Source organism: Schistocerca americana, chromosome X (assembly GCF_021461395.2).
Source record: "Schistocerca americana isolate TAMUIC-IGC-003095 chromosome X, iqSchAmer2.1, whole genome shotgun sequence".
In the NCBI taxonomy this organism is placed as follows: domain Eukaryota; kingdom Metazoa; phylum Arthropoda; class Insecta; order Orthoptera; family Acrididae; genus Schistocerca; species Schistocerca americana.
Genome location: NC_060130.1, coordinates 747,460,982 through 747,488,358, shown reverse-complemented (window position 1 = coordinate 747,488,358; position 27,377 = coordinate 747,460,982). Strand labels below are relative to the sequence as shown.

General features: G+C 44.6%; 1 protein-coding gene across 1 annotated transcript in view; it reads right to left on the bottom strand.

Moving 5' to 3' along the window:
- Positions 1 to 27,377, bottom strand: part of LOC124555153 — a 725,477-nt gene that overhangs the window by 15,569 nt on the left and 682,531 nt on the right. Inside the window, exon 6 of the mRNA XM_047128972.1 lies at positions 7,117 to 7,242. Coding sequence (XP_046984928.1) covers positions 7,117 to 7,242 — 126 coding nt within the window. The remainder of the gene's footprint in view (positions 1 to 7,116; positions 7,243 to 27,377) is intronic.

The window sequence follows — 27,377 nt, the reverse complement described above, 5'->3', positions numbered from 1 at the left end:
GACAGTATGTCAAAATAGGTAGTGGCCGGGATAATTAGAGGAGTGGAGAATATGTTGTAAGGATGATTACCATCTGTGCAGCTTAGAGAAGGGAATGATCCAGATGACTCATGTAGTGAAGCAGCCATTGAAATCAAATGTGTTATGTTCAATTGCATGCTGTGCCACAGGGTGGTATACTTTTGTTCTTGGTCACACTTTGGTGGTGGCTGTTCATACTGGTCGACAGCTGGTTGGTAGTCATACCAATAGAAAAAGCTGTGCAATGATTGCAGAAGAGCTGATAAATGATATGGCTGCTTTCACAGGTGGCCTGGCTTCTGATGGGGTAGGATAAACCTGTGACAGGACTGGAATAGGAAGTGCTAGGTGGGTACTGGGCAGGTTTTGCACCTGGGTCTTCCACAGGGATATGATCATTGTGGCAAGGGGTTGGGACTGGGAGTGGCAAAGGGATGGACTAGGATGTCATGGAGGTTTGATGGGGGACAGAACACCACTTTAGGAAGGGTAGGAGGTATCTCATTTCAGGGCATGATGATGGGTAATCAAAGCCCTGGTGAATGATGTGATTCAATTGTTTCAGCCAGCAGTGGTACTGTGTGGTGAAGAGGACATTCCTTTATGGCTGGTTCTTGGGGGTGGTGAGAGGATTGGGAGCATGAGGGGAAATGGGATGGGAGATATGTTTGTGGACTAGGTCTGTGGGATAGTGCCTGTCTGTGAAGACCTTGGTGAAACCCTCAGCATACTGAGTAAGTGAGTCTTTGTTACTGTAGATACGCAATCCCTGGTAGCTTTGCTGTAAGGGAGGGATATTTTGGTGTAAAAGGGATGACAGCTGTCAAAATGCAGATAATGTTGGTGGTTGGTGGGTTTAATAAGGGCAGAGGTGCGGATGGAGCCATCAGAGAGGAGGAGGTCAACATCTAGGAAGGTGACACACTGGGTTGAGGAGGACCATGTGAAGAGGATGGAAGAGAAGGCTGTGTTGGTCCTGAGTCCAGATCATGAAGATATCATCAATGAACCTGATCCAGACTAGGGGTTTGGCGTTTTGGAAGGCTAGGAAGGTCTCCTCTAAATGGCCAATAAAGAGGTTAGCATAGGAGGGTGCTATCCAGGTGCTCATGGCTGTGCTCCAGATTTGTTTATATGAAGAAGAAATAGTTGTGGGTTAGGATAAAGTCAGTAAGGTGTATGAGGAATGAAGTAGTGTGAGGGAAGTTGGTGTACAGGGAGATGGCATCAACACTGATGAGTAGAGATCCAGGAGATAAAGGGGTGGCGATGATGGAGATTCAGTGAAGGAAGTGAGTGGTGTCTTTGACGTGAGAGAGTAGGTTATGAGCTATTTGTTGGAGGTGTTGGTCGATGAAGGCCGAAATTTTTCCAGTTGGGACACAATAACCAGTCACAATTGGACGTACAGGACTGTTGGGTTTGTGTATTTTGGGAAACATGTAGACTGTTGATGTGCGGGGTGTCATGAGGGTGAGGAGGAAAATGCATTCAGGGGAGATGATCTGGGAAGGGCCTAAGGCTTTTAGTAGGGATTGGAAGTTGTGTTGGACTTTTGGGACGAGATTATTCTGGCAGAGTTTGTGGGTGGAGGAGTCAGATAATTGGTGGAGGTCCTCTACCATTTAGTCACAGGCCGCAACAGGATGTCAGCTGGTTGGATAACTTATGGTGGTGGTGTGTCTGATGCTCCTCCTGGTGCTGGAGAGTAGGGTATCCAGTTTTGGAGATGTGATGTAAGGAGTATGGGCTGCAGAGTAGTAGTATTTTGTGGAGGGAGCAGAGGCGGTTCTGGGATGCCTGTGCCATAGAGATGTGTTTTTGTAGTATCAGGTGTGTGAGGGGTAGCTATTGGCAGAATCCGAAAAGGTTTAGGTCAATGTGAATGGAGGGTCGGGATGCAGAGAAAGGAATCTTTATGGTTAGACCGTCTGGGGATAGTCCATGGTTTAGGCGGGATTAAGAAACAGGATGTGGGACTAAGGTTTAGGCAGGGAAAGGGATAATTTTCGGAACTGGTGCAGAAAAATGGAGCAAGGGTGCATTGTGGCATGACTGGCGTAAAAGAAACTGAAATGACGCAGAAATGGGCAAAATAGGTGTTGATGGTTGTGAGATGAGCTGGATAAGCAAAGAGACGCATAAAATGCGTAAATAATCGTAAAGGCGCGCAGAAACATGCACAGATACTCAAAAATACGTATAGATATATAAAAATACGCACAAATACGTAAAAAATACGCAAAATACTTGAAACCACGTGTCTCCTTTATGGTAAGTAGCAATCTGTCTTTTACTGCATTGTTGATATTCCTACCAGAGTTTCCACTGTTTGGTTTTGCTGAACGGCTTTCTTCCATCCCACAACACTGTAATGTTTTTCTTTGTAACTCTTCTTTATAGCATTACTCTTCTCAGTGTCCATTCTTTCTCCTCTTTCCTGTCTTTATTCACTGCCTTCCAAACCCCATCTACTTCTGATCCACACTGTATCAATGATCGTCTGCACACAACACAGACTTCCTGATCATGCACAGGTTTGATGCGGCGTCTTATGCCCCAGATTCTTTCCTCCAACAGCGATAATTATATTTACTTCTATTGATTCATCCTGGCATACCTCAGTATTTTGTTTTCTATATCTGCCCGTGCCACAGGAACTTTAGATCCTTGGGCTAGCCCATCCCTCCTTCCTCTCTTTTCACTTATCGCAACACGCGCACACACACACACACACACACACACACACTCGTACACCTCATCGTTCCTTTCCTCCCACGTTTCTATACGTTTTTAACGTATTTGTGCATATTTTTACGTTGTTTCAGATATATTTACGTATTTGTGAGTATTTTTACGTATCTATGCGTATTTTTGCTCATCTGAGCGTGTTTCTGCGCGTCTTTACGTATTTTCGCGTTTTTTCCCTTATCCAGCTCCTCTCACAACCATCAACACCTACTTTGCCCATTTCTGTGTCATTCCTGTTTCCTTTACGCGTCTTGCCACAATGCACCCTTGCTCCATACTTCTGCGTCAGTTCAGACAAGTATCCCTTTCCCTGGCTAAAGCCCAGTCCCACATCCTATTTCTGAATGCTGCCTAAACCATGGAATCGCCCCAAACGACCTAACCATAAAGATCACTTTCTCTGCATTCTACCCCTCCATTCACATTGACCTACATGTTTCAGATTCCTCCAGTCCATGGCCCTCACAGTTGGTATTGCAAAAGCACATCGCCATGGCACAGACATCCCAGAATCATCTCTGCCCCCTCTGCAACATACTACTACTCTGCAATCCGTGCTCCATACATCGCATCTCTGAAACTGAATCCCTTGCTCTCCAGCAGCTGGAGGAGCATTCCAGACACAACCTCCATAAATTATCCAACGTGCTGACAGCCTACTGCCGCCTTGGGGCACCAGTATCCAACCCCTATTGTACCCACAGTGTTTCTCCTCGTCCACTCCTCATAGCAATTAAACCCTGCCTGACTGATTTTTTCAACTTGACACATCCTCCAAACTCTCTAACAACTTTCTACTGAATGCAGAGACAAAACATTCCTGTAACACTGTTGTTAACCTTCCCACCAAAACCCTGAGCTCCACAGAAGTTTCAGTACTATCTAAAGGCCTCGCTTTTAGCCCTACATCCTAATTTAACGACCGAGCGAGGTGGCGCAGTGGTTAGACACTGGACTCGCATTCGGGAGGACGACGGTTCAATCCCGCGTCTGGCCATCCTGATTTAGGTTTTCCGTGATTTCCCTAAATCGCTCCAGGCAAATGCCGGGATGGTTCCTTTCAAAGGGCACGGCCGACTTCCTTCCCCGTCCTTCCCTAATCCGATGAGACCGATGGCCTCGCTGTCTGGTCTCCTTCCCCAACACAACAAACCAACCAACCTAATTTAACCATGCTGGAGTTGCAAAGACATACTCTCCTTTTCCTGATCCCTGCAATAGAAGCACTTCGTTGCCACCAATCCATCCAACCAAAGCAACCATAATTCCAACACTGAAACCTGCCTGCCAGCCGGAGAGGCCAAGCGGTTCTAGGCACTACAGTCTGGATGTGTGTGACGTCCTTAGGTTAGTTAGGTTTAAGTAGTTCTAAGTTCTAGGGGACTGATGACTTCAGAAGTTAAGTCCCATAGTGTTCAGAGTCATTTGAACCATTCGAAACCTGCTCTTCCAGTTCGTGTCACCATCCAACCATGATCCTACCTCCCCCCCCCCCCCTCCCACCTAACCACCCACAGGGTCACCTTCCAGGAATTCCTTATCTCCAACTTAGCCTCACCATCCTCCCCAGGTCCCTTCATCAGAACACCACCCTTTCAGTGGAAGAAGAGACAGTTGTACACAACCTCAAAACAAATCCTGACCTAATCGTTCTCTCAGCAGACAAAGGTTTCGCTACTGTTGTGAATCACAGTGACTACCTGGCAGAAGGCCTCCACCTACAAACTCTGCCAGAGTGATCCCATCCCAGAAGCCAACACAACCCCCAATCCTGATTAAGGCATTTGGCCCTTCCCAGAACATCTGCCCAGAATCCATTTCCCTCCTCACCCTATCTGCAAACCCAACAACCCTGGATGCCCCATTGTAGGTGGTTATTGTGCCCCACTGAAAGAATTTTGGCCCACATTGACCAACACGTCCAATAAGTAGCCTATAATCATCTAGCCTCCCATCTCAAATACATCAACTGCTTCCTTCACCAACATTCCACCATCCACACACCTTTACCTCCTGGATCTCTACTTGTCACTGCTGATGCCACTTCCTTGTACAACAACATCCCTCACACTACCTCAATCCTCATGCACATTATTCACTTTATCCTAACCCATGACTACATATTTCTCCTTTGAAGGGAAGCTATATTAACAAATCCTAGCATCCCAAAACACCAAACCCCTAGGCTGGTTCAGGTTCATTGATGATACCTTCATGATCTGGACTCAGGACCAAGATACCATACCTTCGTTCCTTCACAACCTCAATACCATCTCTTCCATAAACTTCATGTGGCCCTCCTAAACCCAGTGTGTCACCTTCCTAGATGTTGGCTTCCTCCTCTCTGATGGCTCCATTGGCACCTCTCAACATTAAACCCACCAACCACCAATAGTACCTGCATTTTGACAGCTGTAATCCCTTCCACATCAATCCTTCCTGTACAGAAAGTTACCTTGATGTTGCCTATCTTGCACATGGACTACTCAGTTTGTATATTTTGCTTATTTTTTCATAGTTCCACACAACTTCTTCCTGTTTTCTCGATTGATTTGTGTTCAGTTTTTCAAGGCCTATCCACTGTGCCAACTTATAACTAAATCTGACGGGGGTGCAATGGGGAGGTTCCCTTGTTAATATGCTTAGGGTCTCACCAAGGTATTCACAGACAGGCACTATCTCACAGACCTAGTCTGCAAACATATCTCTCATCCAATTTCCCCTCATGCTCCCAATCCTCCCACCACCCCCAAGAGCCCCAAGAACCAGCCATAAAGGAATGTCCTCTTCATCACCCAGTACCACTGCTGGCTGAAACAATTGAATCACATCATTCACTAGGGGGTTGATTACCTATTATCATGCCCTGAAATGAGAGACATTCTACACAAGATACCTCCTACCCTTCCTAAAGTGGTGTTCTGTCCCCCACCAAACCTCCATGACATCCTAGTCCATCCCTTTGCCACTCCCAGTCCCAACCCCTTGCCACAAGGATCATATCCCTGTGGAAGACCCAGGTGCAAAACCTGCCCAGTATGCACCTAGCACTTCCTATTCCAGTCTTGTCACAGGTTTATCCTACCCCATCAGGGCCAGGCTATCTGTGAAAGCACCCATATCATTTATCAGCTCTGCTGCAATCATTGCACAGCTTTTTATATTGATATGACTACCAACCAGCTGTCCACCACTATGAACTGCCACCACCAATGTGTGGCCAAGAACAAGAGTAGCTGTGGCACAGCATGCAACTGAACATAACTCATTTGATTTCAATGACTGCTTCACTACCGGAGCCATCTGGACCCTTCCCTCCACCACCAGCTTTTCTGAACTGCACAGATGGTAGTCATCCTAACAACATATTCTCCGCTCCTCTAATTATCCCTGCCACAACTTATTTTAACATTCTCATCTTCCGCCCAGTTTATATGCTGTCCTATACTAATGCACCCACCCGTCTTTCTCTGCGCCTCTCCTTTTAGCTCCTTTTTCCATCACCCTGCCCCACAACCTCCTGACGCTGGGCTTGTTGGCATCCTAGTCTCTGCACACTCCACCAGACAGTGTTCATCTCTCTTCCCACCCATACACTAACAGCCCTTCCCCCTCGTCGCCCTGTCCAGATTACTGCTTGCATCCCACATGACAGATGCATTGTGGCCTGAGATGCTGGAGTTGGCAGTCATGCGACCATGAATTGTGCTTACTATTGTGTATGAATGATGTGTGTCTCTCTTTTACTGATGATGACTGTGTCCAAAAGCTTTATGTAAGTGTCTTTTTATTGTGCCTGTCTGCGACTTAGGATGTCTTCTTCACAGTAAGTAGCAATCTGTTTTTTCCTGCATTGTTAATATTGAAACCAGAGATTTCATGTTGAAGAAAGTAGATTAAAATTCAGCTATGTAGTATAGAAAGGTCTTTAATTTTTTCTGCCTTGTTTTTATGAAGTCATGTAATATATTTAAATCAAGTTACTGAAAAGTGTTGTACCGTAGTGCCACAGAGTAAAGAAGACTCAAACTATAGTTAATATTCTCCCATCCTTCAATTTATAAAGCACAGTGTTTCCTAATATCTGAAGTTTAGTAGCTAGGTCTAGGATATGCAGTTTAGACATCTCTGTCTGGTGCATAGTATCAGAATTTACCACAGCCAGGACCCAGTAGTTAATTTCAGTTTTATTTGTGATCACCAATCATCTTACTGGTGAGCTTTCTATAAAGACACATAATCAGACACACAATAGAATGTGCGTTACTGAACCTATTTTCAGGTGCTCCCTGGATGAAAATGTGCATTATTATCTGACAAAGATGGAAACTTACATGGTCCTACCTGCGAAGTCAGTTGCATGAACAGGTCCTGGACTGGGTGACCGAGAAGCTGGAGGTAGGCCCAGTAACGAGTCCAGTACATCTTCCAGTGTGGTTGAACTTGGACTTGGCCTTTTGCAAGGTGCTCCTGCAGCAATAGAGCAGCTGTATTGCACTTGTCAATAAGCTTTGGATTTTTATTAAATAAAGGTCATACTTAATCAGGTAATCCACTCATTCATTAAATGAATGAAGTCCTACTATAGAACATTCATTTATCAGACATAAGTTAAACCTATGCTGATTTTTAACTGATAATTTTGTTTATATTTCAATGCCACAAAGAACCAGCTTAATAGAATTCCAGCCAATGAGACATCAAAAGGATATGATTAGGCTAATATCTTTTATTGTATGTACTACTGAAGTACTAAAAATATAAGACTTAGTTTAAATTACATACATTTTGCATTAAAGATGCAGAAAACAAGTACTCTTAACTTTAAAATAGGACATAAACATCGATGGAAAAAAATCGGAACATCAAAAAATAGTTAATATAGAATAACGAGATTTCTGGAATACGTTTGACTAGGTAACATATTTAAGTGATTAAAATTGCAAGATCACAGGTTATTCTAAGCGAGAGGTAAGCCAGTGCAAATTTGAAATGCTGATATGTAAATAACCTGTGTAACTGCCAGACGTTGAATAGAAGCATGCAAACGTGCACGAATTGTGTTGTACGGGTTCCAGATGTCAGTCTGTCACTTGGGATTCCACACCTGTTGGACTTGGTCGGTCAATACAGGCTGGAACTGTTGTCCGATGATGTTCCATATGCGTTCGATTGGAGACCGATCTGGTGAAGGAGCTAGTCAATGCAACATGTCAACACTCTGCAGAGCATGTTGAGCTACAACAGCGGTATGTGGGCGAGTGCTATCCTGTTGGAAAGCATCCACTGGAATGCTGTTCATGAATGGCAGCACAACAGATTGAATCACGAGAGTGACACAAATTTGCAGTCAAATTGCATGGGATAACCACGAGTGCACTCCTGATGTACGAATTTCCACTCCAGACCGTAGTTCCACTGTATCTAGCACGCAGACAGGTTGGTTGCAGGTCTGCAGCTGGCCTCCTAACCAACACGCGGCCACCACTGGCACCGAGACAGAACCAGCTTTCATCCGAAAACACAATAGACCTCCATCCTGCCCTCCAACGAGCTTTCGCTTGACACCACTGAAGTCGCGGACAACGGTAATTTGGGTCAGTGGAATGCACGCTAGAGAGTATCTAGCTCGGAGCTGCCCTGACACTGATTGACACTGACATTCCTAAGGGCTTTCGTGACACCCACATTACCACTGAATCAAACGCTTTACGATAGTCAGTTCATACTGGATGTACGTTAATGTATTCGGTTATCTTTACAGCGAGAAGTGAATGGTCTGGATATGGTTAACAGTTGAGAAACTTTTAAGAAAGCCTGTTTGTTCGACCGGTTGTTACAAGTCTAGTACCAGGTGATCAAAAAGTCAGTATAAATTTGAAAACTGAGTAAATCACGGAATAATGTAGATAGAGAGGTACAAATTGACACACATGCTTGGAATGACATGGGGGTTTTATTAGAAAAAAAAAATACAAACGTTCAAAAAATGTCCGACAGATGGCGCTCCATCTGATCAGAATAGCAATAATTAGAATAACAAAGTAAGACAAAGCAAAGATGATGTTCTTTACAGGAAATGCTCAATATGTCCACCATGATTCCTCAACAACAGCTGTAGTCGAGGAATATTGTTGTGAACAGCACTGTAAAGCATGTCCGGAGTTATGGTAAGGCATTGGTGTCGGATGTTGTCTTTCAGCACCACCAAGAGATGTCGGTCGATCACGATACACTTGCGACTTCAGGTAACCCCAAAGCCAATAATCTCACAGACAGAGGTCTGGGGACCTGGGAGGCCAAACATGACGAACGTGGCGGTTGAGCACACGATCATCACCAAACGACGCGCGCAAGAAATATTTCACGCGTCTAGCAATATGATTTGATTTCCTTTTTTTTGTTCTAATAAAACCCCATGTCTTTCCTAGCATGTGTGTCAGTTCTTACCTCTCTATCTACATTATTCCGTGGTTTATTAAGTTTTCAAATTTATACTGACTTTTTGATCACCCGGTATTTCAGAGATCGGTTGTTTATTACTTTAGTCAGAAGCCTGTGACGATGTGCCACAAGGCTTGTAAGACGATAATAATCTCTCGCTTTTCAGCTTCTTGAACGATATTGCCAATTTGGCATTTTTCCAAATATTTAGTAACATATTTTCCTCCCATTTTCAGATTTTTTTTGTTTGTTATCCTTAGAGGAGCCTTCTTGTTTTTAATGTTACACAATGCGCTTTCTGCCTCTGTGTTCATTACTTCTGCTATTTAATTAGTACTTGTGTTTAGTTATGGTAGTTTTTCTTCAGGTAGTGCATCAACAGCCGAAGTACACAGCGCCCGGAAGGAATACTATTGCTGCTGGGGTAAGTTTTTAAGAAAGCGAATAGATATCGCGCCGCTAGAGACCACGGATTATTCACATCAAACCACTCACCAAATATCTCTGAACAACCTTTGAGGGACTGTCCATAAACCTGAAATCCACCAAGAATACGTTTTACGGTATTACGCCTTTGCAAGACCTCAACTTAGGATAACGAATCATCTTTGTTCGACTGCTTTTTTAATGTGATGATGAATTAAGACATTCGAAATCTATAGCACAAATCATATTTCCGGTTCCCTGCAGACGCAACTACGAGATACGAGTAAATGAAAATGGAATTCGATTATGCAGCTTATTCGTTGTTCGTTCCTTGGTAGTCTATGAGCTGTGGGAGAAGTTCCATTTAACGCAAAATGCTTCTCGGGGTTAACAGCGGAGGCCGACCGGTGTTGCAAAAGCGGTATAAACGCGAGAAAGCTCGTAGAAATGGCAGGACAAAACAGATTCCCTACGGATGTTGTGCTTACTATGAGCCGACTGGTACAGTTCAGAAATATCTTGATGAAGGTGGCATTATGAAACGAACGCCAAAACTATGAATCCACTCAGCAGTTATAGGGGGCTCATGGCTGAATATGTCCGCTCCGGAAGACCAGAAAGGAGCGCTAATTAAGATGGATGCAGTTTACCTCTGACTGACGGTGGCTATTGTAAACCGATGGCGAGTAAAAGCAGGGAGGGTTTTGCGTTTAGGCAGACAATTTTCATTGCACCACGTGGAAGTGGGGCTGCGTGCAGTCCTTTTGTCAGCTCTATGATATCATCTTTTATTTAGTTACTTATTTTTAAATAAAAATACATGAATTTGGAAGTACAAAATTATAAACTTACGGCATGTTTTTAAGAAGAGATCAAAAACAAGACAAGAAAGGGTAAATATAGATGCCCCTTCACCAACACCACCCACGGAGGAGAAACTGATGGAGAACTTTTAAGTACAGCCTTCCTGTGTCGTGCTACCCGTATTAGTATTATACACATGAACATCTCTCCTCGGGAAAATTCGATCTCGGGAAAACTTGATTTGTTCAGTCCATGCTGATCTAATCTAACATATATTGGTGTTATTTGTTAGTGTGCTGTGTGTTAATGTTTGTTAGTTTACTATACTACAACGGCTACTACTACTAGGTTAGTAAGTAAAAAAAAATTGCTTGGCTTTGAAACCATATCCTGCTACGACCTAATCTAAGTGATGTACAAATATTTCGTGGCTGCACAAAAAAAAAAAAAAAAAAACTACAAATAACCTAATTATTAATCCTATAAATATCTGTTTGTATTATAAAACTAGTTTATCTGATTAGTGTACTTGTTAATTTTGTATATATTGTGCAATATTCATGGTGTGCCACTGTTGCATGTTAACACTGTTTGGATTGTGGCTGTGTGTCTCTATGTTACTTTACATTACATTCATATAATCACATTTGAAATGATAAGTTCATTCATATTATTACTTTACAATGATGTGAACATGTTTAACGTGGCAGGGGCCCAGGGAACAAGTGAACTGAACAAAGAAGCAGCTGAAGCTATTCACGTTTCTGGACACATTAATTTCCTCTAGACAGAGATTCTCGGCGCAAACAGATCATTAAGTTAACATCCATCTAGTATCAGTTAAATAAAATAAAGAACAATTCTAGAGAAAACAGAAACCGATCTTACCATTTTTCTTGAAATTTTTGTTTTCCAGTAGATATTTTTCCAGTTATAGCGGATACCTCACCAAACAAAGACATTTTCAGTTAATTAAAGCTTTCAGATCAGGATGAAAGTAAAATACATGCAACGAAAAGAGACCCATTTCAATGAAAGTTAATACTAAAATAAATACGGATAATATGGATCAGACTTAGAAATGAAGAGGACGTGCGAAATTGTTTGATGACTTAAAACGTGCTTCCAATGATTGAAAGCGTACCAGGATAACTTCTATTGACACACCATAACGAGTAAGAAGTGTCGGAAAACATTTGGTTTACTGGCAATGTAATTGGTTGTCTCTTTAATATTTATAACTTCAGTGACTAAAATCTGATTACTTTTGTGATCTTTGACACCTTAGATTAGATTATATTGATATTATGAAAAAGATGCTTAGAATAATACTATCATGTATAACAATACAGATTTGTAAACGTTGTAATGTAGATGAATAAATGATTGGACGTTCTAGTTTTAGTTGAATGTTTTAACTTTCCATTTTTCTGAGTATGCTGAGCTAATAGAGAGCATCATGACTGATACAGGGATTAGTGATCACAAGGTCGTTGTAGCTAGGTTCAATACCGTTCCTTCCAAATCCACCAGAAACAAACGCTAAATAATTTTATTTAAAAAAGCGGATAAAGTGTTACTAGAAGCTTTCCTGACAAAGAATCTCCATTCCTTCCGAAATGACTATGCAAATGTAGACGAGATGTGGCTCAAATTCAAAGATATAGTAGCAACAGCAATTGAGAGATTCATACCTCATAAATTGGTAAGAGATAGAACTGATCAGCCATGGTACACAAAACAGGTCCGAACGCTGTTGCAGAGGCAACGGAAAAATCCCGAAGATTGGCTAAAATTTACAGACGCGCGAAATTTGGCACGGACTTCAATGCGAGATGCCTTTAATTGGTTCCACAACGAAACATTGTCTCGAAATTTGGTAGAAAATCCGAAGAAATTCTGGTCGTACGTAAAGTTCACAAGCGGCAAAACGCAGTCAATACCTTCGTTGCGCAGTGCCGATGGTACTGTTACCGACGATTGTGCCGCTAAGGCGGAGTTGTTGAACGCAGTTTTCCGAAATTCCTTCACCAGGGAAGGCGAATGGAATATTCCAGAATTTGAAACACGAACAGCTGCTAGCATGAGTTTCTTAGAAGTAGATGCCTTAGGGGTTGCGAAGCAACTCAAATCGCTTGATATGGGCAAGTCTTCAGGTCCAGATTGTATACCGATTAGGTTCCTTTCAGATTACGCTGATACAATAGCTCCCTACTTAGCAATCATATACAACCGCTCGCTCACCGATAGATCTGTACCTACAGATTGGAAAATTGCGCAGGTCGCACCAGTGTTTAAGAAGGGTAGTAGGAGTAATCCATCGAACTACAGACCTATATCATTGACGTCGGTTTGCAGTAGGGTTTTGGAGCATATACTGTATTCAAACATAATGAATCACCTCGAAGGGAAAGATCTATTGATACGTAATCAGCATGGTTTCAGAAAACATCGTTCTTGTGCAACGCAGCTGGCTCTTTATTCGCACGAAGTAATGGCCGCTATCGACAGGGGATCTCAAGTTGATTCCGTATTTCTAGATTTCTGGAAAGCTTTTGACACCGTTACTCACAAGCGTCTTCTAATCAAGCTGCGGGCCTATGGGGTATCGTCTCTGTTGTGCGACTGGATTCGTGATTTCCTGTCAGGAAGGTCGCAGTTCGTAGTAATAGACGGCAAATCATCGAGTAAAACTGAAGTGATATCAGGTGTTTCGCAGGGAAGCGTCCTGGGACCTCTGCTGTTCCTGACCTATATAAATGACCTGGGTGACAATCTGAGCAGTTCTCTTAGGTTGTTCGCAGATGATGCTGTAATTTACCGTCTAGTAAGGTCATCCGAAGACCAGTATCAGTTGCAAAGCGATTTAGAACAGATTGCTGTATGGTGTGGCAGGTGGCAGTTGACGCTAAATAACGATAAGTGTGAGGTGATCCATATGAGTTCCAAAAGAAATCTGTTGGAATTCGGTTACTCGATAAATAGTACAATTCTCAAGGCTGTCAATTCAACTAAGTACCTGGGTGTAAAAATTACGAACAACTTCAGTTGGAAAGACCACATAGATAATATTGTGGGGAAGGCGAGCGAAAGGTTGCGTTTCATTGGCAGGCACTTAGAAGATGCAACAAGTCCACTAAAGAGACAGCTTACACTACACTCGTTCGTCCTCTGTTAGAATATTGCTGCGCGGTGTGGGATCCTTACCAGGTGGGTTTGACCGAGGACATCGAAAGGGTGCAAAAAAGGGCAGCTCGTTTTGTATTATCGCGTAATAGGGGAGAGAGTGTGGCAGATATGATACGCGAGTTGGGATGGTAGTCATTAAATCAAACACGTTTTTCGTCGCGGCGACATCTACTTACGAAATTTCAGTCACCAACTTTCTCTTCCGAATGCGAAAATATTTTGTTGAGCCCAACCTACATAGGTAGGAATGATCATCAAAATAAAATAAGAGAAATCAGAGCTCGAACGGAAAGGTTTAGGTGTTCGTTTTTCCCGCGTGCTGTTCGGGAGTGGAATGGTAGAGAGATAGTATGATTGTGGTTCGATGAACCCTCTGCCAAGCACTTAAATGTGAATTGCAGAGTAATCATGTAGATGTAGATACAGATGAACGCTTTTGGCGAAATGTCTGTGCTGAACTCAGTGTCAGTGTGTTTTTCATGGAGCTTATGATGACACTGTGAAATAAATAACAGAAAGAAGAAATCCAGCCAAGAGGCAGCACCAGGCAGAGATATGTATTTGGCGGAAGAAGGGAGCAGCACCAATAGTACGTTCATTTATGAAACAAAAGTCAGTCAGGCCTCAAAAGCAGTGCTGACTGGCTAAAGGTGGGCTTTCGCAGTGTGAATGTGTGTGTTTCGGTGCGTGGTAACGGGCACGGGACAGTTCTCCCTCTCCGAGGGTTTAAGGATTATGATCAGTAAGCCTACATCTACATCTACATCTACATTTATACTCCGCAAGCCACCCAACGGTGTGTGGCGGAGGGCACTTTACGAGCCACTGTCATTACCTCCCTATCCTATGGTTCGCGGGAAGAACGACTGTCTGAAAGCCTCCGTGGGCGCTCTAATCTCTCTAATTTTACATTCGGGATCTCCTCGGGAGGTATAAGTAGGGGGAAGCAATATATTCGATACCTCATCCAGAAACGCACCCTCTCGAAACCTGGCGAGCAAGTTACACCGCGATGCAGAGCGCCTCTCTCGCAGAGTCTACCACTTGAGTTTGTTAAACATCTTCGTAACGCTATCACGGTTACCAAATAACCCTGTGACGAAACGCGCCGCTCTTCTTTGGATCTTCTCTATCTCCTCTGTGAACCCGACCAGGTACGGATCCCACACTGATGAGCAATACTCAAGTATAGGTCGAACGAGCGTTTTGTAAGCCACCTCCTTTGTCGATGGACTACATTTTCTAAGGACTCTCCCAATGAATCTCAACCTGGTACCCGCCTTACCAACAATTAATTTTATATGATCATTCTACTTCAAATCGTTCCGCACGCATACTCCCAGATATTTTACAGAAGTAACTGCTACCAGTGTTTGTTTCGCTATCATATAATCATACAATAAAGGATCCTTCTTTCTATGTACTCGCAATACATTACATTTGTCTATGTTAAGGGTCAGTTGCCACTCCCTGCACCAAGTGCCTATCCGCTGCAGATCTTCCTGCATTTCGCTACAATTTTCTAATGCTGCAACTTCTCTATATACTACAGCATCATCCGCGAAAAGCCGCATGGAACTTCCGACACTATCTACTAGGTCATTTATATATATTGTGAAAAGCAATGGTCCTATAACACTCCCCTGCGGCACACCAGAGGTTACTTTAACGTCTGTAGACGTCTCTCCATTGATAACAACATGCTGTGTTCTGTTTGCTAAAAACTCTTCAATCCAGCCACACAGCTGGTCTGATATTCCGTAGGCTCTTACTTTGTTTATCAGGTGACAGTGCGGAACTGTATCGAACGCCTTTCGGAAGTCAAGAAAAATAGCATCTACCTGGGAGCCTGTATCTAATATTTTCTGGGTCTCAGGAACAAATAAAGCGAGTTGGGTGTCACACGATCGCTGTTGCCGTAATCCATGTTGATTCCTACATAGTAGATTCTGGGGTTCCAAAAACGACATGATACTCGAGCAAAAACAAGTTCTAAAATCCTACAACAGATCGAAGTCAGAGATATAGGTCTATAGTTTTGCGCATCTGCTCGACGACCCTTCTTGAAGACTGGGACTTCAAATGGTTCAAATGGCTCTGAGCACTACGGGACTCAACTTCTGTGGTCATTAGTCCCCTAGAACTTAGAACTAGTTAAACCTAACTAACCTAAGGACATTACAAACATCCATGCCCGAGGCAGGATTCGAACCTGCGACCGTAGCGGTCTTGCGGTTCCAGACTGCAGCGCCTTTAACCGCACGGCCACTTCGGCCGGCTACACTGGGACTACCTGTGCTCTTTTCCAATCATTTGGAACCTTCCGTTCCTCTAGAGACTTGCGGTACACGGCTGTTAGAAGGGGGGCAAGTTCTTTCGCGTACTCTGTGTAGAATCGAATTGGTATCCCGTCAGGTCCAGTGGACTTTCCTCTGTTGAGTGATTCCAGTTGCTTTTCTATTTCTTGGACGCTTATTTCGATGTCAGCCATTCTTTCGTTTGTGCGAGGATTTAGAGAAGGAACTGCAGTGCGGTCTTCCTCTGTGAAACAGCTTTGGAAAAAGGTGTTTAGTATTTCAGCTTTACGCGTGTCATCCTCTGTTTCAATGCCATCAACATCCCGGAGTGTCTGGATATGCTGTTTCGAGCCACTTACTGATTTAACGTAAGACCAGAACTTCCTAGGATTTTCTGTCAAGTCGGTACATAGAATTTTACTTTCGAATTCACTGAACGCTTCACGCATAGCCCTCCTTCCGCTAACTTTGACATCGTTTAGCTTCTGTTTGTCTGAGAGGTTTTGGCTGCGTTTAAACTTGGAGTGAAGCTCTCTTTGCTTTCGCAGTAGTTTCCTAACTTTGTTGTTGTACCACGGTGGGTTTTTCCCGTCCCTCACAGATTTACTCGGCACGTACCTGTCTAAAACGCATTTTACGATTGCCTTGAACTTTTTCCATAAACACTCAACATTGTCAGTGTCGGAACAGAAATTTTCGTTTCGTTCTGTTAGGTAGTCTGAAATCTGCCTTCTATTACTCTTGCTAAACATATAAACCTTCCTCCCTTTTTTTATATTCCTATTAACTTCCATATTCAGGGACGCTGCAAAGGCCTTATGATCACTGATTCCCTGTTCTGCACATACAGAGTCGAAAAGTTCGGGTCTGTTTGCTATCAGTAGGTCCAAGATGTTATCTCCACGAGTCGGTTCTCTGTTTAATTGCTCGAGGTAATTTTCGGATAGTGCACTCAGTATAATGTCACTCGATGCTCTGTCCCTACCACCCGTCCTAAACATCTGAGTGTCCCAGTCTATATCTGGTAAATTGAAATCTCCACCTAAGACTGACTATAACATGCTGAGAAAATTTATGTGAAATGTATTCCAAATTTTCTCTCAGTTGTTCTGCCACTAATGCTGCTGAGTCGGGAGGTCGGTAAAAGGAGCCAATTATTAACCTAGCTCGGTTGTTGAGTGTAACTTCCACCCATAATAATTCACAGGAACTATCATCCACTTCTACTTCACTACAGGATAAACTACTACTAACAGCGACGAACACTCCACCACCGGTTGCATGCAATCTATCCTTTCTAAACACCGTCTGTACCTTTGTAAAAATTTCGGCAGAATTTATCTCTGGCTTCAGCCAGCTTTCTGTGCCTATAACGATTTCAGCTTCGGTGCTTTCTATCAGCGCTTGAAGTTCCGGTACTTTACCAACGCAGCTTCGACAGTGTACAATTACAATACCGATTGCTTCTTGGTCCCCGCATGTCCTGACTTTGCCCCGCACCCATTGAGGCTGTTGCCCTTTCTGTACTTGCCCAAGGCCATCTAACCTAAAAAACCGCCCAGCCCACGCCACACAACCCCTGCTACCCGTGTAGCCGCTTGTTGCGTGTAGTGGACTCCTGACCTATCCAGCAGAACCCGAAACCCCACCACCCTATGGCGCAAGTCGAGGAATCTGCAGCCCACATGGTCACAGAACCGTCTCAGACTCTGATTCAGACCCTCCACTCGGCTCTGTACCAAAGGTCTGCAGTCAGTCCTGTCGACGATGCTGCAGATGGTGAGCTCTGCTTTGATCCCGCTAGCGAGACTGGCAGTCTTCACCAAATCAGATAGCCGCCGGAAGCCAGAGAGGATTTCCTCCGATCCATAGCGACACACATCATTGGTGCCGACATGAGCGACCACCTGCAGATGGGTGCACCCTGTACCCTTCATGGCATCCGGAAGGACCCTTTCCACATCTGGAATGACTCCCCCCGGTATGCACACGGAGTGCACATTGGTTTTCTTCCCCTCTCTTGCTGCCATATCCCTGAGCGGCCCCATTGCGCGCCTGACGTTGGAGCTCCCAACTACCAGTAAGCCCACCCTCTGCGACCGCCCGGATCTTGCAGACTGAGGGGCAACCTCTGGAACAGGACAAGCAGCCATGTCAGGCCGAAGATCAGTATCAGCCCGAGACAGAGCCTGAAACCGGTTCGTCAGACAAACTGGAGAGGCCTTCCGTTCAGCCCTTCGGAATGTCTTTCGCCTCCTGCCACACCTCGAGACGACCTCCCACTCTACCACAGGTGAGGGATCAATCTCAATGCGGGCAGTATCCCGGGCAACCACAGTCGTAGTCCGATCGGGGGATGCGTGGGACGAGCTGGCCGTCCCCGACAAACCCCCATCCGGACCCCCACAGTGATGCCCATTGGCAACAGCCTCAAGCTATGTGACCGAAGCCAACACTGCCTGAAGCTGAGAGCGAAGGGATGCCAACTCAGCCTGCATCCGAACACAGCAGTTGCAGTCCCTATCCATGCTAAAAACTGTTGTGCAAAGAACGTCTGAACTAATCTACAGAGAGCGCAAACAAATGGACACAAAATTTAAACGGTTATTAAAATACAAGATTGCCTAGTAAATGCAGTAATGCTGCTACTTGCGCACTGCTGACACACTGCTCGGTGGCGGAAGGAGACTACGCGATTTTACACTATTCAGGTACTAAAACGCGATGCTGCAACTATCAAATACTATAATACGGCCGAAATTTATGAATTAAACAATGCAAGTACCAAAAACACGCAAAGAAATTAAGAATTAAACTACGTAACAAATGAGTGAGCTAGGAGTATACGACTTGCTGCTGCAGCTGTTTATCCAACGGCGGCAGGGAGCACTTACGTTACAAGTCCGCAGAGTGAGCGCGAAGCAGTGATTACTACGCCATGGTCCGTGTCGATGGGACCTCTGAAGAGACGTAGGTACGTCAGTGCCTGGCAGCATTGTTAGGTCGTAGCGCGACTTCTTTTTTATTTTTTATTTAATTTATTTCAGTTATTAATTTACTGTTTACGTCAGTCTTCTGACTGGTTCGATGCGGCCCGCCACGAATTTCTCTTCTGTGCCAATCTTTTCATCTCAGTGTAGCAATTGCAACCAACGTACTCAGTTAATTGCTTAATGTATTCCAATCTCTATCTTCCTCTACATTTTTTACCCTCTGTAGCTTCCGCTAGTACCATGGAAGTTATTCCCTGATGTCTTGACAGACGTCCTAACAAACTGTCCCTTCTTCTTCTCAGTGTTTACCATGTATTCCTTTCCTCGTCATTTCTACGAAGAACCTCCTCATTCCTTACCTTATCGCCGGTCATTGTGGCCGAGCGGTTCCAGACACTTCAGTCCGGAACCGCGCTGAAACTACCGTCGCAGGTTCGAATCCTCTGGCACGGATGTGTGTGATGTCCTTAGGTTAGTTAGTTTTAAGTACACTACTGGACATTAAAATTGCTGCACCACGAAGATGACGTGCTACAGACGCGAAATTTAACTGACAGGAAGAAGATACTGTGATATACAACTGCTTAGCTTTACAGAGCGTTCACACAAGGTTGGCGCCGGTGGCGACACCTACAACGTGCTGACATGAGGAGAGTTTCCAACCGATTTCTCACACACAAACAGCAGTTGACCGGCGCTGCCTGGTGAAACGTTGTTGTGATGCCTCGTGTAAGGAGGAGAAATGCGTACCATCACGTTTCCGACTTTGATAAAGGTCGGATTGCAGCCTATCGCGATTGCGGTTTATCGTATCGCGACATTGCTGCTCGTGTTGGTCGAGATCCAATGACTGTTAGCAGAATATGGAATCGGTGGATTCCGAAGGGTAATACGGAACGCCGTGCTGGATCCCAACGGCCTCGTATAACTAGCAGTCGAGATGACAGGCATCTTATCCGCATGGCTATAACGGATAGTGCAGCCACGTCTCGATCCCTGAGTCAACAGATGGGGACGTTTGCAAGACAACAACCATCTGCAGGAACAGTTCGACGACGTTTGCAACAGCATGGACTATCAGCTCGGACACCATGGCTGCGGTTACCCTCGACACTGCATCACAGACAGGAGCGTTTGCGATGGTGTACTCAACGACGAACCTGGGTGGACGAATGGCAAAACGTCATTTTTTCAGATGAATCCAGGTTCTGTTTACAGCATGAGGATGGTCGCATCCGTGTTTGGCGACATCGCGGTGAACGCACATTGGAAGCGTGTTTTCGTCATCGCCTATCGCGATTGCGGTTTATCGTATCGCGACATTGCTGCTCGTGTTGGTCGAGATCCAATGACTGTTAGCAGAATATGGAATCGGTGGATTCCGAAGGGTAATACGGAACGCCGTGCTGGATCCCAACGGCCTCGTATCAATAGCAGTCGAGATGACAGGCATCTTATCCGCATGGCTGTAACGGATAGTGCAGCCACGTCTCGATCCCTGAGTCAACAGATGGGGACGTTTGCAAGACAACAACCATCTGCAGGAACAGTTCGACGACGTTTGCAGCAGCATGGACTATCAGCTCGGAGACCATGGCTGCGGTTACCCTCGACACTGCATCACAGACAGGAGCGTTTGCGATGGTGTACTCAACGACGAACCTGGGTGGACGAATGGCAAAACGTCATTTTTTCAGATGAATCCAGGTTCTGTTTACAGCATGAGGATGGTCGCATCCGTGTTTGGCGACATCGCGGTGAACGCACATTGGAAGCGTGTTTTCGTCATCGCCATACTGGCGTATCACTCGGCGTGATGGTATGGGATGCCATTGGTTACACGTCTCGGTCACCTCTTGTTTACATTGACGTTACCTTGAACAGTGGACGTTACATTTCAGATGTGTTACGACCCGTGGCTCTACCCTTTCTTCCATCCCTGCGAAACCCTACATTTCAGCAGGATAATGATCGACCGCATGTTGCAAGTCCTGTATGGGCCTTTCTGGATACAGAAAATGTTCGACTGCTGCCGTGGCCAGCACATTCTCCAGATCTCTCACCAATTGAAAACGTCTGGTCAATGGTGGCCGAGCAACTGGCTCGTCACAATACGCCAGTCACTACTCTTGATGAACTGTGGTATCGCGTTGAACCTGCATGGGCAGCTGTACCTGTACACGCCATCCAAGCTCTGTTTGACTCAATGCCCAGGCGTATCAAGGCCGTTATTACGGCCAGAGGTGGTTGTTGTGGGTACTGATTTCTCAGGATCTATGCACCCAAATTACGTGAAAATGTAATCACATGTCAGTTCTAGTATAATATATTTGTCCGATGAATACCCGTTTATCATCTGCATTTCTTCTTGGTATAGCAATTTTAATGGCCAATAGTGCACAAGGGTGGGTAATTTCACCAATTTGAAGGACACTACCATCGACCTGCTGTGACACGAAACGTGATCATCTGCACGGCTCCATTGAGACACGGTCCAATCTTAATGACCTCATGCCCACTGCAATCTTAACTGACAATGTCGTTTTGTTAGCATGGGAACACGTGACGAATACACGCTTCCAATGTGCGTTCACCGCGATGTCGCCAAACACGGATGCGACCATCCTCATGCTGTAAACAGAACCTGGATTCATCTGAAAAAATGACGTTTTGCCATTCGTGCACCCAGGTTCGTCGTTGATACATCATCGCAGGCGCTCCTGTCTGTGATGCAGCGTCAAGGGTAACCGCAGCCATGGTCTCCGAGCTGATAGTCCATGCTGCTGCAAACGTCGTCGAACTGTTCGTGCAGATGGTTGTCTTGCAAACGTCCCCATCTGTTGACTCAGGAATCGAGACGTGGCTGCACGATCCGTTTCGGCCATGCGGATAAGATGCCTGTCATCTCGACTGCTAGTGATACGAGGCCGTTGGGATCCAGCACGGCGTTCCGTATTACCCTTCGGAATCCACCGATTCCATATTCTGCTAACAGTCATTGTATCTCGACCAACACGAGCAGCAATGTCGCGATACAATAAACCGTACTTGCGATAGGCTACAATCCGACCTTTATCAAAGTCGGAAACGTGATGGTACGCATTTCTCCTCCTTACACGAGGCATCACAACAACGTTTCACCAGGCAATGCCGGTCAACTGCTGTTTGTGTATGAGAAATCGGTTGGAAACTTTCCTCATGTCAGCACGTTGTAGGTGTCACCACCGGCGACAACCTTGTGTGAACGCTCTGAGAAGCTAATCATTTGCATATCACAGCATCTTCTTCTTGTCGGTTAAATTTCGCGTCTGTAGCACCTCATCTTCGTGGTGTAGCAATTTTAATGGCCAATAGTGTATTTTGTTTGTTCCCTTTACACAGCTGTCGTTTGCATTCGCGTTTGTCTTTGCCCGGAAGTCCAGTTTCTTGAAGAGAAATTGACACTTGTTAGGCAGGAAGCAAAAAACTTAATTTATATCGGCGAGATCACGTATTAACTTCATGTGAAATAATATAAGCAGCTTAGCCCACTTGCTGTAGGAAACAACTGTTTGATCATGGTATCCAAGCCACTGCAGTGTTCCTGCATATCTCATACGCACTGAGAACTTTCGTTAGGCGTGGGGTTTACAGTTAGAATCGTTGAAAGCCTTGAGTTTAAACATGTGGTCCACATGAACGGCCGCCGGGCCAGCTAAATTAGCCTCATGTAGCAACAGGAAAAGCATTTTCTGTTGTTTTTAGGGTTCCGTGCTTCAGTCGGTAAAAGCAAAACTATTATAGAATCGCTTTGCTGTCCGTCTGTCTGCCCGACTGTTAAAAACCCTTATTCTCAGCAACGGGTAGACGAATCAAGTTGAAATGTGTGTCTCATACCGAGGTCAATGGTCTCCTGGTGTTGTTAAAAGTTTAAGCTCCTAAGTCAATGCAACCAAAAGCTACGGCGATTTAGGTCACATACTTGGATTCCTGCAAACTCACTCATCAAAACCTATAGGTAGTTCCCATTGTCCTGGAATCAAGAAATTAGGGAAGAAGCAAGGTTTTACAGTACAACCAAAGAAAAAAATCCGAAAACAATAAATATGTAATTACATCACATGAAAAAAATTCTTTTGTTATTTGTTATCCGACGTCAAACTTGAAATTAAAACAACCAGTAGTTCTGCATTCAGGCTGACCGGATCGCAGTGGTAAAAGGCAGGGAATCACCTCATTGCTCATATGACTCGTTTCGGAATTTGTCCATCATCAAGTATCCGGGGGCGATTACTACACGTAGATATAACGTTTTGAGTTGAAATTTATGTCACATACTGAGGTCTATGGTCTCCTTGAGGTGTAAAAAACTGAAGCTTCTAAGTCAATGCAACCAAAAGCTACGCAGACTAGTCTGCGAATGCTTGTTTTACATACAATTTGAAATGCTGTATCTAGGTGCAGTAATCGCTCCTGGATATCTGATCATGGATAAATTCCGAAACGAGTCACATGAGGAATAAAGTTATTCCTCGTCTAGGGTTTGTCTTTACCACTGCATCACAGCCAGCCTGAACAGAGAACTACCGGTTATTATAACAATTGTCGAGTGCCTTCTGCATGACTTTACGTCGCATTGATATTATTGAAATTAAAACATTCTTGAAAATCTGGGGATCTCTGGGACCGATATCTTGCCAGTGTCAATGTCCATTATTAATTATAGGCCAGTCGTAAACTGAATACCAACTACCATGGAGGTTTCCTTTCGGTCACTGCTCTGTCTACAAGGATTTTAGAGATTGGAAAGTGGTTAAAACCTCAAATAGTCGACCACCTCTCACTGAGCTCTGTCATGGAGTACTGGAGTGCATACTGATAACTCGATGGTTGAGAACGACCCTGAAACAGTGGCTGAAGTGTGTGACAAGACCCATGTTCAAAAGAGATGACTCTTCTTTTTGTAAGAAGCTCTACCTTAGGCGCATGTGGTGATGAAGTCCCATAGTACATTGTTTGCATTAACGTCTCCACAAAGAGTAAATGGTTGGAGGAGTTGTGCTATAAGGTTGTAGAGAGCCTCGTTGTCTATAACTTTATTAGAGGCAAGTATAGGTAGTATATGGTCAGTCTACTGGCATGTGCACTATAGCAGCAGTTGGTAGCAAGCTGGTATGTTTGGGGAGTGGTGAACATGTCGTTGGTGAGGTTTGTCAAAAACTCTCCTTTTCTTTTACCTGCGTCTGGAGCGTTTGTAATGGGAAGGACGGTTATAGGACTTTTTGGTTGGTTGTTTTTGGGGAAGGAGACCAGACAGCGTGGTCACCGGTCTCATCGGATTAGGGAAGGATGGGGAAGGAAGTCGGCCGTGCCCTTTCAGAGGAACCATCCCGGCATTTGCCTGGAGTGATTTAGGGAAATCACGAAAACCTAAATCAGGATGGCCGGACGCGGGATTGAACCGTCGTCCTCCCGAATGCGAGTCCAGTGTCTAACCACTGCGCCACCTCGCTCACTTTTTGGTTCTCTCAGGTAGACGTCAATTCTGAAACTGGGACTCTTCTGACAAATATTGCCACACAATCTTTAACCGTTTCCCCACTAAGATTGTCCTTTCTGTGGAGGCTGTATGACCTCGGGACAAGGGAGACCCCTACATTTAAAACGGGTTTCCTGCAGACAATGAACAAATTTTTTTGCACTAACAGTCTCATTTCTTCCACATACATCGTGAACCCATTTTTATTCCACTGTAGAATGGGAGTCATGTTATTGGTTAGGTCTGTCTATGAGTCCCCCTTTTCCAACGCCTTTGCTTGGAGAATTTGTAGTGGGTGGGTTCTTTCGGACAGACGACCAAGTACATAAGTGGGAATATTCTGACAAAATGAGCGTCAAGCGGTGTGGTAGCTTTGAGCTCATTTTTCTGGTTTTTTGGTTTTCCTCGCTCCATTTGACTTTTAATGATCATGTTGATATTGGTCACTGTGTGCTACTGACTGCTGTCTTTGGTGACTTTTCAGGTAGGATGTTAATATTTTCCATATCCTTCTCTGATGAAGCAACACCGGTTTTTGTCTACAGCTAAACTCCTCAAACGCAGGCATTTATAATGGAGTTGCTTGTATGAGTATGAGACTCATTGGAAACATTAATTTGTGGTACTTCTTTCTTCCCTAATGAAGCTAAAAAAGAGGCTGCTTTACGCCTTTACAGTTTCAATAAAAGACACCCTGATTTCGTGCACCCTTCATTTCTTTGAGGAATACAGGACTCCAAACAGAATTGTTTCCCGAGCATTTCACATTACATTGAGGGTAGCAAATACGTTATTCCTGTTTCGTGGACTGCTTCGCCACATCTACGACATATTACTTGACCTTTACATATGACAGTAGTCAGTCCATAATGTTAACATTGATAGGAATGCATGGGATTTGAAAAATGTGACCGCACTTTACAACGGGGGTAAACTGCCTCCAAAAGCAGTGAATCAAAAGTTGCAATAAAGGTGGCCTTTTTCCTGCCCACTACTTATACTTCTCATGATGTCCCTCATCTCAGCAGACCATTCCTTTTGATGATCATTTACATCAATCAATATACAGGGTGTTACAAAAAGGTACGGCCAAACTTTCGGGAAACATTCCTCACACACAAATAAAGAAAAGATGTTATGTGGACATGTGTCCGGAAACGCTTAATTTCCATGTTAGAGCTCATTTTAGTTTCGTCAGTATGTACTGTACTTCCTCGATTCACTGCCAGTTGGCCCAATTGAAGGAAGGTAATGTTGACTTCGGTACTTGTGTTGACATGCGACTCATTGTTCTACAGTACTAGCTACGGTCGCAGGTTCGAATCCTGCCTCGGGCATGGATGTGTGTGATGTCCTTAGGTTAGTTAGGTTTAATTAGTTCTAAGTTCTAGGGGACTGATGACCACAGCTGTTAAGTCCCATAGTGCTCAGAGCCATTTGAACCATTTTCTACAGTACTAGCGTCAAGCACATCAGTACGTAGTATCAACAGGTTAGTGTTCATGACGAACGTGGTTTTGCAGTCAGTGCAATGTTTACAAATGCGGAGTTGGCAGATGCCCATTTGATGCATGGACTAGCACGGGGCAATAGCCGTGGCGCGGTACGTTTCTATGGAGACAGATTTCGAGAACGAAGGTGTCCCGACAGGAAGACGTTCGAAGAAATTGATCGGCGTCTTAGGGAGCACGGAACATTCCAGCCTATGATTCGCGACTGGGGGAGACCTAGAACGACGAGGACACCTGCAATGGACGAGACAAGTCTTCGTGCAGTGGACGATAACCCTAATGTGAGCGTCAAAGAAGTTGCCGCTGTACAAGGTAACGTTGACCACGTCACTGTATGGAGAGTGCTACGGGAGAACCAGTTGTTTCCGTACCATATACAGCGTGTGCAGGCACTATCAGCAGCTGATTGGCCTCCACGGGTACACTTCTGCGAATGGTTCATCCAACAATGTGTCAATCCTCATTTCAGTGCAAATGTTCTATTTACGGATGAGGCTTCATTCCAACGTGATCAAATTGTAAATTTTCACAATCAACATGTGTGGGCTGACGAGAATCCGCACGCAATTGTGCAATCACGTCATCAACACAGATTTTCTGTGAACGTTTGGGCAGGCATTGTTGGTGATGTCTTGATTGGGCCCCATGTTCTTCCACCTACGCTCAATGGAGCACGTTATCATGATTTCATACGGGATACTCTACCTGTGCTGCTAGAACATGTGCCTTTACAAGTACGACACACCATGTGGTTCATGCACAATGGAGCTTCTGCACATTTCAGTCGAAGTGTTCGCACGCTTCTCAACAACAGATTCGGTGACCGATGGATTGATAGAGGCGGACCAATTCCATGGCCTCCACGCTCTCCTGACCTCAACCCTCTTGACTTTCATTTATGGGGTCGTTTGAAAGCTCTTGTCTACGCAACCCCGGTACCAAATGTAGAGACTCTTCGTGCTCGTATTGTGGACGGCTGTGATACAATACGCCATTCTCCAGGGCTGAATCAGCGCATTAGGGATTCCATGCGACGGAAGGTGGATGCGTGTATCCTCGCTAACTGAGGACATTTTTAACACTTCCTGTAACAAAGTGTTTGAAGTCACGCTTGTACGTTCTGTTGCTGGCTCAAAATGGCTCTGAGCACTATGGGACTTAATTGCTGTGGTCATCAGTCCCCTAGAACTTAGAACTACTTACACCTAACTAACCTAAGGACATCACACACATCCTTGCCCGAGGCAGGATTCGAACCTGCGACCGTAGCGGTCACGCGGCTCCAGACTGTAGCGTCCATAACCGCATGGCCACTTCGGCCGACCTGTTGCTGTGTGTTTCCATTGCATGATTAATGTGATTTGAAGAGAAGTAATAAAATGAGCTCTAACATGGAAAGTAAGCGTTTCCGGACACATATCCA